At 39.1% G+C, this 15,508-nt stretch overlaps 1 protein-coding gene across 1 annotated transcript in view; it reads right to left on the reverse strand.

Annotated features, from left to right (window-relative positions):
• Positions 1-15,508, reverse strand: part of TMTC2 (transmembrane O-mannosyltransferase targeting cadherins 2) — a gene marked incomplete at both ends in the record, with an annotated part of 250,608 nt that overhangs the window by 133,257 nt on the left and 101,843 nt on the right. The window contains one exon of the mRNA XM_084279586.1: positions 13,996-14,566. Within this exon, the coding sequence (XP_084135712.1) occupies positions 13,996-14,566 (571 nt within the window). The remainder of the gene's footprint in view (positions 1-13,995; positions 14,567-15,508) is intronic.

Here is a 15,508-nt window from a genome sequence, read left to right on the forward strand (position 1 = left end):
ACGCTCCATTGTCTTCATCATCTTGTTTTACTTTACAATCTTTCTAAACAAAAAAATTGGATTAAATTCATGTATGTCCTTCCTTCTTTCCCAGCTGCTCAAACTGGGTTGTTATTCTTGGAAAATTATTTTAGTGACAAAGTCTGCATCCTGGATTTGTGTGGGGTTTAGAGGGGGGTTTGTTTGGGGTTTTGGGGTTTTTTTTCAGATCCTTCTCATTGTCCCTAATGAAGTTCATCCTTTTCTCTGTTCTTTACAGTCTCTCTCACTTCATTCACTTTGGGAACCATTAATTTTTTTTTTTCCTTCCAGTTTTCACTGCCCCTGGGTTTCTTCTGAAAAATTTATTTATCCATGTATTACTTTATTTCCCTTGTGCAAAAATAATGCTGCTTGCTATTAAAAGTGTTTGTTAACTTCATGAGAAAATGCCATGTGGGTACAAAAATCATGCCTCACAATCCTGGTATTTCCAGTCACTTACCCACAGTTCTGTCTTATTTAAGCAGCCCCATGACAATCTTGTATTCTTCTCTGCAACATATCAAATCTGGATGTCCCTGACATGCAGCTCAAGTGGACTAAAGCAGATTAACTATGATTCAGCAATAGGAATTCTGACTTTGCATCAAGCGTTTCAATGTGATCTTCATCCAAATAATTTTTTGTGTATGGTTTGTAAAACTTCACAGCTTTTTAGAAACAGGGATAAGCCTTAAAAAACAAATCTCAACTTCCAAATTAAGGCATATGTACAATAATCTCATGCTTGGATATCAGAGAAATCTCCTAGCAGAACAATAATCCTTTAAAAGCCATTGCTGCTGTTAATTTCAGATGGCAAGTCCCTAGCATCCAGTGGGATAGGACAAACAGAAAGCCTAATGTAGAAGTTGATTAGCCAGATGTGAGTGGCAGCCACAGATGCATGAATATTTCCTATCTGAGGTAGCTGTGAGTAAACATTCAGGATTTATTTACCTTTATTACCAACCACCAAATTTTTTTACCATCCAAAACACAATTGTTTCCAACAAGCGAAATATTTTCTCTGAGCAAGACAGAGAAAAGCTACCCAAAACACAGTAGTCTCCCTTTCCTGCTATTTCTCCAGTAACTTTAAAAAGTATCAAGAGAACTTTGTCGCAGATGGACTTTGAAAACCGTGCATTATCTTGTCAGAAAAAAAAAAAAAAAGATAAAAAAAGCCTTTTTATCTATGCTGTGGCAGTTTAGATCTTGTTTAACCAGCCTCCCATTTTGTGGGGAGTATCTCTCAATGCTCCTTCTTCAGGCCCAGTCATTCATGGCCTAGACACAAAGAAAACATGGTCAAACAGCAACCAAAGCAGAATTTGTGATTCTGCTCTTGATTAAGAGCTTGCAAGATCCTGCAAACACATTTTTCCTTCAAAGTTTCGCATTCGTCACATCAGAACTACTTTTCAAACTATTTTCACAGACAGGAAGAATGTCACTATTTCCCACGTACAAGTGGAGTTGCACCTATGTTGGCTTATGATATCATAAGGACAGCTTCTATTACATCATCAAGTATCTTAAGGAAGAATTAAAAAACCCCAAAAAACCACACCAACAACTCCTGAACATGAAGCCCTGCTTCAGGGTTCAGTAAGATCTTCGCAGGACACCACACCCAGAAAAGACTACAGTCCTGTGTTAAACACATGGGCTTCACTCGTAGGGACAGCACACAGAACAAGGACATACAAGTGCAGAACTGATGAAGTTGTGGTAACGTTAACTGGACATTTATATTTAATTCAGCTTTCACAAGGAGCAAAGCAGATTAACTGATAGACAGACTTTAAAAGCTCCCTGAGGGTTGGAATCTGTCTGCTAAACTACAAGTAAAACAAATAACTGCATGAAAACATGAATTTATTACCCCAGTGAGGCAGTATGGTGGTTGCTAACCACCAAGTGCAACAGACTGCAAGGTCACATAGCAAATTTTACAAAATTCACTGTTAATTAGTTTGCCAAAACTTGTAAGAAAACATACAAACACTGCTTAACGATAACAAGACAGGTGCTGCATCCTCTGTTGTAGAAGAGCAGCTCTAGCTAATTAATATAGGAATGGTTAAGCCTGTACAGATCCCCAAATTTTGGTTTCAATATCACACACTCAGCTTTGCAATCAATTCTTCATTTTTTTGTCATCATTACTCATTTCTTCCTTCTTCCCTTACGTTTAGGCAGCTAATCCAAAGAATTGGATTTAGACAGGCACTGGAATTCTTGCATTAGAGTATGGGCAGGCAAGTTTTAATTAAGATTGGTATAGACCCGAAGCTAAAAAACACTGAGCATTAAGGACTATGTCAGAGTGTGCTGCCTTCGTCAATAAACATACAACATCACTGCTGCTTCAGAATAAAGTTATTTCAGACTGAATTTATTTCCAGTAGGAAACCAGGCTGTAGCTGAGAGATCTACACCATGCAGCTATCACACAAAGATACCACTTCTTTACTGCTTGTAGATTTGTGGCCACAAATAAGAACATGGCAGAAATAAGAAGCTACAATGGCACCTGTACCTTCATTATTTTACCTGCTGAAAGCAGGAGTTACTATCAGATTATCAGAGCACAGAGGAGCCATCTGGGTAGTAGAGAGCCTTGGAGACCAACCTGAGAGCACAAGGACACATCAACCTTTTTGCTACTACGCAACCCAGATTGCTGACAACACACACCTTATCATGAGCCAAGGTAGAAGCAGTTATTTGCAAGAATCTAGAGCTAACATAGTACTGCATCTCTCATGATCTATGATGCAGTGAAAACAATTTTCTAGAATGAAAATTGATGAAGAGAGGTGTGTTTTTAAAGTTGTTTTAGGAAACTACAAACCTTCAAAATACATACATCAACACAGAGCTATCAAAGCAACAATGAAAATATGAGCACAGATGAATTGAGGATTTCTGGGTATTCCTGGAGTTTTTGGTTTTTTCCTTCTTATTTTGTCTGTTTCTTTTTGTGGGTTTTCTTTTTGGTTTTGTTTGGGGGTTTTTAATTTGTCTCACATGTAACATCTAAAGTGTAACTGCAGGTACAGATTAAGTAAACTGCCACAACTGCAGCCAGCTCAGAGTTTTGTCTTATGCTACCCCAGCATCAAGTAAGAAGCACTATTTTCCTTGTGCAAATTATTTTTCTACCCCCTTTTCAAACTTCAGGATTAAAGATGAAATCCTGAAAATATTTACTCTACAGATTTGCAAAACAGAAACCAAATGAAAACTTTCCAAAGTTACTGTTTACCTCTCCATTATCAACACTTCCTTCTGAATTTGGAAGGCCTGAGATAATGACAGTGCTAAGTCATTTTGACTGACGTGTCCTGACGAAAAGAGGGTTCCTAAATACACAGGTGAGAGCATAAGCAGTGTTTATGTATCTGGCTGGCCAGCTTTAAACTTTGTGCATGAATACCGATCTAGTATCAGGCATCCAAGGAATCTATCTAGTTATTTTGCCTTTAGACCCATTTTTGTAGTCTGTACCACGGTCCCTTGGGTTAGCTAGCTTGGATCTTTCACATTATGCTAGCTGCATAAGTAGGGTACAGATAGAACTTCAGATAAGAGTTTCTTACCACTAAGATATTTTACAGACGTTTATTGGAATAATCAATTGATTTCCTATTCCAAGGAAAGATGCCACTATCAGAACAAAGTTGCATGGATAGAAGATTGAGTGTTCTTTGAGGATTTTTAAGGGTTTTGTTGGGGTTTTTTGGGGTTTTGTTTTTAGATTTTTGGGGTTTGGGACATTTTTTTTTTTTTTTTGCTTGGGTTATTTGTGTTGGTTTACTTTGCCATGTATGCACATGAATCAGTAAGAGACCAGCAAAGAAAGCAAGGTAGAAATACGCATTATGCAGGTAACTCCTCGCTGAATAAGATGCAAGAGGGATCTCAGCAAAGTTAGCTGAAAGGCATTTAGAACTGGGATAAAGATACACAGTTTGATAGCTTTTTCTGGAAGAAATGCTGTTTGGGATTTTCTTTGAAAATAAACAGGATTGCAGAATTATGGAGCCTGGTAGGTTTTTCATCTATTCTCAATCAAAATTACGCACAAAAAGTCAAGTTCTTGGTTAATAGCGCAGGTTACAAGTGGTAAAATTTATAATGGTTTTGAAAAAAATCAACAACAAAACCAAAAATCACTACAAAATTGCTAATGCTGACTTTACACAGATTTCAAATTACAAGAAGCCAAAAGCTCTGTATATAAACTAGTCCAAAGAAACAAGAATTAAAGTAAAAATAGTATTACTTCTATTTTAACACTCATGATAGCTGTTTTATCATGGTGTTTTGCCACTTCTAATAATGTTTTCTGAGGAGAAAAGTTTCCAAGTAAGAGATAGAACTACAATAAATGTATATTTTAAAAATAAACTGTAATCTCACAATGCCCACTAAATAAACACTGCTGTTGAGGCAAGCTTCATTGTGCTCTCTAGCAGTTAAAGCTGCCCAGGATACTTTTAAAACATGCAGGCTAAAACATGCAAAAAATTTATCAATAACCCCCGAAGTCCTATTTTCTGGAGAGAAAGAATTTACAGAGACTTGATACAATTCTACCCTCTCCTTTCCCCTGTTTCCTCATGCCTTTATTAACTCAATATGCCCCTATACTTTAAAAACTTCATGGCTATGGGAATTTATTTCTGTATTTTATTGTCAGAGGACAAAAAACACCCCAGGATTTCAGTGATTAAAAATCACAGAAGCTCTGACTTTTGCACACCCCAATCAAATGTACAGCGTTAGACATAACCTGTGTATGCGTCTAACTCTTACCATTTTAGTCATAAAAAGGTAAATATGTTCTACCTGGCATTCAAGAGCACAAAATACACAAATTCTCTCTTCCTTTCCCTAAAAGCTCCGGGATATTTTTAACATCATTTCCTCACGTGCATTTTCAATTAGTTTCCTAGAAACTTACGAACAAAAATTAGTTTGTTTTGCCCCCTCCTCCCAATGTGGACTATTTGCAGCATCAAGGGATTCTTCTTTTTTCCGACAGACATTCAAAGTTAGTGAGGCTAGAATTTTACCTCCTACCAACTGACCCATAAAGTCAGCTACAGGATTGCAAGCCTGCGTTCCTTCCCACCCCATACCTAATCTACCTTGCAGCTGGAAAAAGAAATACAGGCACATGTACAAAATATCATTCAGTCCCTCTAGTAAATATGCCAGAAAAAGTTTGCTGCCTTCTATCACAACTGGCTGTTTCTACTGTAAATCTCATACACTTGTATTTTCCCCATTTTTAATACTGTAACTGTCTACATAGGTTAATGTTTAGAATCACTCAGCTTGGAAAAAGCATGCACGTAATCATTAAATCATTACGACTTCAATGAAAATGAGCATAAGCCAGGAAATTGAAAATTAAAGCTAATACCAAGAGAAAAGTTTCCCTCATGGCTCGGGGTTTGCATATGTTCCTGTTCCTTCAAAACATGTTCCCTCAGGTCTGGAATCAGAGCTCAAGCTTATGAATGAGGAACAGCTCTCTCTTGGGTAGGATTCTGGGAAGACAAGTGTCTCTGAGAGCACAGTTCTACCAAATAGTCTCAGGGAATGCTTTCCCAGCACTACAGTTCTGAAACTTGGGTGACTATAGTTAAGATGCTCAAGAAATCAAGAGTCTCAGCAGTGTGATCCGCTACTTTTCTGACAGTATTAGCGTGCGCCCTGACTGTTGGGAGCAGACAGTCTATCTGTCTGCTGTTCAGCTGTGATCAACCAAGTGCAATAGGTTCATTCAGAAAAGCTCTTCGAGAGCTACAAGCATTCAGCACTTCATCAAATCAGGACAGTTAGGTGCCTAAACACCACATTAGGAGGCTAATGTAAAGTAGTCATGATTGAACATTTGTATGCAAGGCACAGGAATAAACTTTCTGTCTGGCTTTTTACAAATGCATGGGCTACATGCTTGATGAATATAATCATGAACGCACACATTTCAACCCAGACACCAAAACAGGTTTGAACAGAACGGCCTAACTCCTGAAGCAAATCTACACGAAAGGAATTACACCGGGAGACATTTAACTCATGAAGACACCACTGAGCTTTAGCACTGTATGTTGTTTTTCCCATTTTGTGTCCAGTACCCAGACAACTGACTCATGGGAGCAGCAGAGCTGGAGGGAAGAGGGACATGGCTTCCCAGCTCGTGAACAAACATTAAACTGAAGATGGGCCAAAGCTGTATATATTTATCCCTCAAAGTTCACTAAGCCCCCTTATCTCAGCATAAAATACTTAATACATTAACCATCCCTACCAAAAGGCATGAAATTTAGCTGTTCTTTAATACCAATATTTTAAATGGCAAAATTGCCAGCTGTTAGAAAAACACGGTTTTGCTTCAATTAGAAAAACAAACATCTGCAATGCTCTGAAACACGGTTAATACACACTATAGAAAGTTTGGTGCTGCTTCCACTTGATTCATTAAATATTTTGAAAACATTAGGAGATTAACATTGCCAGTTTGACATTATTTGCACAGGCTTTGTAAGCTGCAAAGTGGCAAACCCACCAGTACCATGTAATTAAACTGCACCACAAAAAAAGTCATACTGTTCTTGATATGAGTAATTGGCATGTAACCTCAGAATGAAAAGTGCTAACACCAACTGTGCAAAGACCCTGGAAACTTTTTCACCCTGTGCCTCAAAAGAGATCCTTTTTAAGCCAGGGTAAGAATGGAAGAACACAGCATCTTTTGCATGCTACCAGGCGATATAAATCCTAGGCAAGACTGAAGACAGTGACAACCTTACTCTAACAAACTAACTTCTCCGCTAAATTGAAAGTTCTTCATTTCTTCAGTCTCTGTAAATATGAAAATGACTTATCTTTTTAATTTAATTACTCATTTATTAAAGAAACCTTTGACTTTTCCATCTTTCCAGAGGAATTCTCAAAAATACAGTCTCCAAAATATTATTGCAGACTTCAAATGGGTAGATGAAAGTAATGCAGATTTTAGTAGCCGTTCCAATAAAGATATTACAGATTTAATATCAAAATATAATCCACTTTAAGCCAGTGACTTTGGCAAGATATCTTATGATTCCTCATTTTTTAGAAACATACAACATTTCCTAAATTTGCTTTGGGATGCTGTATTTCTGTCGTATGTGATCTGTTTCAGTGGTTTGAATCACCCCATGAAAATATTTTCAGGAAACAACAGCTATTTATAAATATTGATGTCTAATTCAGTACCACTCCACTGACATCACAGGGACCTGCAGGAGATCAATATCTCTGAGACGAAAGATAGGGGAGGCCAATCTTGCTTTTCTTATTTCAGGATCAAAAGGAAAAGCAGCAAGGAGCTGTGGGAACTACAGGAAACAGCAGTAATAGCTACTTGAAATTGTCAAGAAAGAAGTAAATTGCAAAAAGCTTCTTTTGTCTAGGAAAGATCTGCTGGGGGGAGGGGGAGCGATGGTCAAGACCATACCGGCCTCACGCTGCTGCCATCCAGCAGAGTGAAGAGAAAAGCACTGGGCTGGCTCATCCGCAAATATGAGCAATGTATGTGCAGGCACATTTGTCTCACCGTTTCCACGACTTTGTACAGGCTTAAAGCTGCCAGAAAAATTAACCCCCAGCTGACCACCGCGGAAGGAGAGATCACAGCTATGGAACAAAGTGGGCCCCAGCTGGCAGTGGAGCTTTTCCACAGCTCTTGAAACATAAAAGGTTACAACTGCAACATTTACCCTCTTAGCGCACTTGAATAGGCAGCCCTCCTTAGTTAGACAAAATGGACCTGCGAGAGGTGGGGGTCATGTTTTGAAGCTGTAAAGTACTTATTATTTTTAACTGCCACACAAACAGTCTCAAGGAAACTATGTTTACTATATATCTGGCTAAAAAACATCTGACTCCAAGGATGAGGCCTGTCCTGCCAGCGAGCAGCTGCTGCCCCACCAGTCTAAACAGTTTCAAAGACACGGGACTAAGGCTGGACCCAGACCATACCACACCAGTATCTGAGAAAAATAACTTACAAAATAATAGCTTGCTGATCAGTATATAGGCTCATGTGTAAATTCAAGCGTAATAAAATTCCTTATATTATAGAACGTAAGCCGAAGATGAACTATAAAGCTAGACTTTAAACTGTGAGAAAACGCTGCTGCAAAATGGCTTAACTTGTAGCTGGAGGAGAGGTGAAAAAAACCAGCAAGACCAACCACTGCATCGCTACAGCTTTAGAGCTCCTCAGAAGAGATGGATAAAGCTGCAAATTTAAATTAAGACATTTTATTCTGAAATTGCTTTCCAAAGCACGATAGTTCTAAAAGTAGCGACTTCAAAGAGTAAAGAATGCAGAAAGTGGCTTATTTCAAGTCTAGAGTGTTCAGACAAATCGGTAGCTTTATCTAATAGCCAGCAAGTCCTATTTTGAGCAGAAAGCATACATATCACCAACAACTAAGGCTGTTCCAAGACCATAAAAGAAAGTAGTGTTTTATAATCTTGGTTTGGTGGTTGACCATGTCATCCATGGAGGCCTCAGGTTTACATCATTACCTTAAATAAAATATAGGCCTCCAATAAAATTGCTTTTTACAAAACCAATACTGTTATAATAGCACAGAAGGTTAGATAATGCATCCTGCAATCCAATTTGTGGTTCGCGTTAAGCTATAGATACCAATAACTAATTCCATATGTGAGACAGACCTCCCGGGGGAAGATTTTAATCAAATAAGTGATGGGAAAAGAAAGGTTTCCTTATTTAAGTATAACAAACCCCCTGTACTAACAATATGTTGACCTGGTAAAACGTTACCATTCCATAGCAGTAGAACATTAGTAGAACGTACATCTGGTTTAGGTATTTCTGTAAGGCAGTTTGTATACATAAAGCACAGAGCAATAAATATTTTATCATTACCATTATAGTAAAAATGAGCTTTACATGTATGTGCCCCATCTTTTTAATTTGTAATGTGGTCCAGTTCCATCCCCACCAAAAAAAAAAAAAAAAAAAAAAAAAAAAAAAAAAAAAGACAAAAGAGGAAAAAAGGGCAGCACAGTGGGGTTTATATTAGCTTTGTACTACTAATTGGACAGAAGACGGTGTACTGCAATGTTGATTAATGGTTCTGCTCTCAAACTGGAGATTGCAAGTACAAAAGAATTAGGCCTCTGAATTTGCATATTTTCTATAATTACGAGCCTGAAGACAGCTCTCTCCCATGTTCAGGTTTCCCCCTCCCACCACTATGTTTTTGGTGGTTTAACACGCACAAGCCTAGCTGCTGACAGGTACAATCATCTGATACCTATGGTACATGACAACTTAATCAATCTGCATACCTGCTACGCAACTTACACTGGGAATGACTCAAGGTCTAAAAAGCTGAAAAACCAAACAAAAGCCTAACTTTCTTCCATAAGGAATGCTTTGCACCAGTAGAGCATCACTTTTCTTTTTTTTTTTAATTGCTCTCATTTCGGACACGCATTTATGGCCACGATAAATGCACTTCCATCCAAATCTGCTGCCTTAAGACAGAGAATATATTCTTGTCGGCGTGCGCTTCGAAAACCACTCAGACAGAATAAAATAGAGCTAACCAAATGAAACAGGGTCCAGACTGACAACTTTGCCAGCCAGAGAGAAAGCATCACAGGCAGACAGGAATATAAGACTTGGCAAAAGGAAAAAAATCAGCAGCCAAGTTCTACTGAATAACCAATACGCAGATGACAGGGAAAAGAGCTGGATAGTTTAATAAGTAGCTACGATATACGTTTTTAAAGTGCATAAGAATAGCTTCTAAATAAGGGGTAATATTCATCTGCTCTGCTGGTGGTCCAGATCTGCAGCTGCCTTGTTCAGACGCCTTGCCAGTCTACTCAAATCACACTGGGATGCTGTCGTGTACTTGATGTGACAAATCAGGACTCACATGATAATAGGTGAGAGCCTAGTAAACAGCTACTGGTCTTGTGTGGTAGCCACCATTTTGTATTTATTGGACATAGCCCAAAGATAAGAACAAAATGGAAAAAAACAAAAACCCAACAGCCTTGTCACCCCAGTGCCACCTCCTACCATCTGCTGGAGCATAAGAAAACCACAGTATGGCAGCAAGCCAGCCCTGGTCCTTAACCGCCCACTCCTCCAAATCCCTTGTTCTCGCTTCTTGCTTCTGTGCCCCCACACCTCAGCTTTCCTCTCAGTACTTGCCAGGACAGCTGTGTCTGTAGGGCAATGATGAGGACTGGATATAATCGAATTGATTCTGGTTTAAAATAACACTTAGACATATCCGGGATGTTTTGGTAAGGAGATTTAAGGTTTATTTTTTACCTGCATTCTCCTCTCAGTTCCAGCTTGCAGCACAGCCTGGGAAACAGTTCTGCCAGCTCAGCTGGATAGGGTTTAGCTGAAGGTTAGGTACATTGGAGGGGGTAGCTCCTCTCTACTGGTCCTTACAAAGCTACAGCAGCGTGCTGTTTATTCTGCATTCAGTTTCATATGGTTACTGCTCACTTATTTACTTCAGGTTTAAGCTAACCATTTCTTAAAATTATTTTCCTTTCTTCTCTAGTTCCATACTACACTTCTCCCCTCCAATGCACTACAAAAGACCATAACTTTTTCCAACACTGCCCTTTAGTATGTCCTTTTTCACCCCACTTTCTCCTCCAGTTGCCCTCCCCTGGTATTTACACTGGGAAAACACAAAGCACATGTTCCAGAAAAGGTAAATGGACACAATTCTAATTGCCCAGACAGTCTTTATTAAAGACATCTCCAATAAAATGCTGTTTTTCTTGCTGGGAGGTGTTTTTTGTTTTGTTTTAAGCTATACTCCAGTTTTGTTATATTTTCAAGCCAGCTGGGTAACACAGGGTGACTCAGCTGTAGATGCCTACCTACTCCGGTCGCATGCAATTTGCAATGCAGGAATGTCTTTCCAAGCAAGGAAAAACTGTAGACAACATTAAATAATACTAATTAAAAAATCTCCCTTAATCCAAAAGTTTATTTCATTTGCCTAAGGAGATTTTTTCTAAGAGAGAGAATTGGTCAGTTCTTACTAGGGATTAATTTTATTTAAGGCCAAAGCAGGAGCAAAAACCCCAAATGACCCTAAAGAGAGGAGGAGTTGAAAGCTTTCTTGATTTTTGTTTGAGCCTGTGCTTTAATACAAAGATTCATCTGTTGGCTTAGCACTTTGGGGGCTTGATTATTTTAAACACAAAACTTAAAAAACAAACAAAAAAAACCCCACTTCATCATTGTATATACAAACACACAGGACCAAACTAAACACAAAACTTTTAGAAAGAAAACTTAGTTCTGTTCTTGGTAACGGTTTTGGAAGAGCCAGGTTATCACTTTAAAATGCCAATCTTGCAGTGTAATCTTCTTCAAATTCTCTGAAAATAAATCTAAAGAGTAATTTCAAATCAACAGGACAGCATCTAACTTGATCTTGTGGCCAGGACTTGTCAAACATTGGTCAGACATGCTACAATGAAAACCCAAATTTCTCAGCTGCCTGTGCATTGGTCATTCTCAAATTATCCATCAATACCAACTACATAGCATCCTCCAAAAACAATTTCCAGTCTTCAGATGGAACAGGCCAGAGAGTCTCACTAACCTGAACATTCTCTAAACCGTATTTCATGTTAAAGGGTAAAATTCAAAGACCAAAGGAAATAGACACTCTGTAAGAAAGTGCTTCAGAAAATACTGACTGAAGAGACAGATATGCAGTAAAATAAATAATTTCAGTATCTTTTTTAGGTAAACAGCAATGTTTTTATTGCCCTAAATAGTTTTTACCATACAAGTGTGAAGCTCTCCTGAAGACTGCAGCATTTACTTTACTTTTAAGGTGCTACCTTTGTTCCTCTTTGAGACACCCACCTCTTTTTATTTCGAATTTACAGCAATTATCCTTAGAAAAGGCTTGTATTTCACTCCTTTACTTTCCATGGAAAGTAAAGTGCTAGGAAACAGAACTGATGCTGAAGGTAGAGGCCTTGTAAAGTTGGAGTACAAAAGACTGCAGACAAGTACTCAAAGAAACACTTCACATAATACGCTAGGTCAATTAAGATATTCATAGAATCATAGAATCACAGAGTATCATGAGTTGGCAGGGACCCATAAGGATCATACAGTCCAACTCCACAGAGGGCCAGCCAAGTCAGAGCATGTGGCTGAGTGCATCATCCAGATGCTTCTTGAGCTCAGTCAAGCTCGGTGCTGTGACCACATGCAAGTGAACCTCCCCTTCCATCCTGGTGCAGAGCCATAATGGAACTACTTCCAGGTCTGAAATATTTTTTTGGGTCTTCTAAAGCCTGAGCCTCACCACTGCAAGAAGCCACTCTGTGGGAAGCCCCTCCTTGTTCCCCCTGCATCTGGGCTACAAGTTGCAAGCAGGCAGGAGGCTGCCACCTTGCTGGCACAATGACAAAGCGAGCCAGCTGCCCACCCACCAGATACCAGGAAAAGACCAGGCATCATCAGCCACACAGATCCAAGAACTGTCTATGCAGGCAGAAAAGGGATCAGCAGGGAGAGAGGAGCGGGACGAGCCCCTCTGCATAACATGGATCATCCCAAGCCCTGCAAAATGGTATATTCTTAAAGAAATTTATGTCATTCATCAATGATTTTTATAATACTTAAGGAAAAAATGGTTTACTGAAAATATTTTGTAAGTGAAGCTACCAGCTGAGCTCCTCGCTGTCAATGACTGAACAGAGGCTTCCCTAGTATTGAGGTAAAACTTGGTGAGCAGCACTCAGCCTGAGCAGATGTACAAGGAAAAGACAGCCTAGTAGTTTACTGAATGAGAAAATGCATTTTGGGCAGATTAAGCAATACAGTCATATTTTTTGTTCAGTGTGGTCTCTCCCCATAAAATTCCATTCAGGTAAAATCCAATCTCCATAAAGCTATACAAGCAGAAATTGTAACTTCTTCATCAAAATCTACATTTTTTTTTAATTCATTAGAGTAAGAAATCAAAATTTTAAAATATCCATGTTTGATAGATTGCAAAGACTTATTTTGTTTTGTTGCATTTCTTGGTTATGTCTCAATGTGACAACGCACATCCCCAGGAAGCATTTTCCTTTTGTTAAGGGAGTATTTTTCTAAAAGAAATCTGTTTCACTGAAAATAAAATTACATATACTCAGCCTACGCATTTGTACAACAATTGATGTAAATAAGTCTTGATTTCAGCTGGGGTTTCTGGGTACCACTAATATACATGCGGTTGTGGGAAAGGGAAGTTAGGGGGTTTTGGTGGGCTTGCTTGTTTGCTAATTTTACTTGTTTGGTTTTGAGCAAGAAGTTAAAAAACAAGAACCTTTTATTTCGTTAAGTAACAATTTTATGCCATAGCTCCTACTAGGGGGAGAAAAAAGTACATGCCGAAGGCACACACCCAGGTCCTATGCATCTTTTAATCTAGATCAATGAGAGCTCTGTCTGCCTCGGGGAGCCTGCAGATGGTATCAGCTGCCACATTTGCACGCCCAACCAAACTAGGCTGAGTTTGCAAGATACAGGAGGATAAGAGCATGAATTAATTCTTTGCAGAAAGCAGCCAGCTATCCAGTGCTCCATGGTAAACTGAAAGGAGGGAGCTGCTGGAAGCAAGGAAAGTAATTGAAAAAGAAAAAAAAACAACACCCCCAGCTCAAGAATAGCAATGGATAATAAGGCATTGTTTAAACAAGATGTAAACACCCATATTAAACTGCTTTAAATGTTCTTTCACCATTAGACATCTGTGCTTATTTTTGGGAGTTGACTAAACTACTAAGAATTACTGTGTGCTTGAAAACTCATTTAGCACCTGTTTAACAGCTATCGGTGCCTCACAAAGAGCTTCTGGGAAAGAAAAGGAGACTCACCTTGTATAAAACAGGAATGATCTGATGCATTTTCAGCCGATGAAATACAAAGATATCATACACTGCTGAAATGGCCAGAACAGTCACTCCTTGCTCCTTCCACAGCATGCTGCAACCTGCACACAGCCCTGTGCCCAAGATCCAGCCCCATGTACTCGGTGAGGAACCTCTGGTAGAGCAGTGTTTCACGTAGCACATCAGGGAAAGCAGAAAGAAGAGGCAGGCTCCGATGTCTGCCCTCCCTACGATCCCAGCTACGGCTTCCGTGTGGATGGGATGAGATGCAAAGAGCAGGCCTGCTATCAAGGTCCAGTACCCATCCCCAAACAGGATCCTGGAGAAGTTTGTGAAAAGGCCTGTGACCGCAGCATGTAACAGGACGTTTACAAGGTGGTAGCCCCATGGGTCCATCCCTCCAACCACATGGTTAATGCGGAAGGAGAGCGTGCAGAGAGGTCTGTAGGACTTGTGGCTTCCACTGTGAGTCAGCAGCGTCCCCCAAAAGTCATTGTAGAAGATGTGAGTCCACGGTGTCTCAGGCAGAAGGTCCTGGTTTGTCTTGATAGCTCGACTACAAAAGACAAATAAAAACTTCTTTTAGCAGAAGGAAAAGGGTACAAATGAAAGGCTGTGAAAATGCAATCACGCTGCTACCACAAGAAAGAATGGCATCTCTTTGGTCCTGCTTTAATTCAAGTTTTGAATTTTTACAGGAGATGTTAGAAAACTACATATCTATTGACTTCTCTATAAAGCAAAATTTCCATATAAATTGGCTTTTAAAACATTAGAAACAGATGTTGCACTGCTTCCATTAAAATAAAACACCCTTCAGTGACATTCTTTTGAGTATAACCCAGGAGTAATCGGTTAAGATTTGATGAGTTATAATTAAAATGTAAAAAAAAATATGAAAAACTGACAAACATTATTGTTCAAACAACAGATCCTCCAGTAATTCAGAGCTGAACTCCCAACTGACCTTTTATACTGAAATTTTAATTTAGACGTTGGGATGAATCTCACTGACATGGATGAACAATAAACACAGAAGTTGGTAGGAGCGTGCAAACCTCTAGTGCTGTTAACAGCACTCCCACAACTGTCTCATACATACACTGACTGACAACTTTTCCTGCTAACACCTTGCTGGAGGCAGACAGCACGTGTGTGTGTGTGTGTGTGTACATATATGTATGTATAGATATATAGGTTTTATATATATACATATAAAATACACACATCTCTAAAAATCTTATAAGTGAAGAAAAAAACATTTTTAGGTTGTATGAATGAGCTTACGAATCCAAGTCTGTATCAGCTTGATTGGGGGGTGGGGGTGCAGAAATGCTGCAGCTTTCAGCATTTGTTTCCAACCACCCTGGCAAGGACTGGTGCCAGCCATTAGTGGTCTCCGTGTCTAACAGAGTATTGTAAAAATCTGTCCCCTATAACATTAGTACAAATCAAATCATTTGCATTTAAAATTTATGCTGTGGGAGGTGTGAGACCT

Source organism: Gallinula chloropus (genome assembly GCF_964237585.1).
Source record: "Gallinula chloropus genome assembly, chromosome: 1".
In the NCBI taxonomy this organism is placed as follows: domain Eukaryota; kingdom Metazoa; phylum Chordata; class Aves; order Gruiformes; family Rallidae; genus Gallinula; species Gallinula chloropus.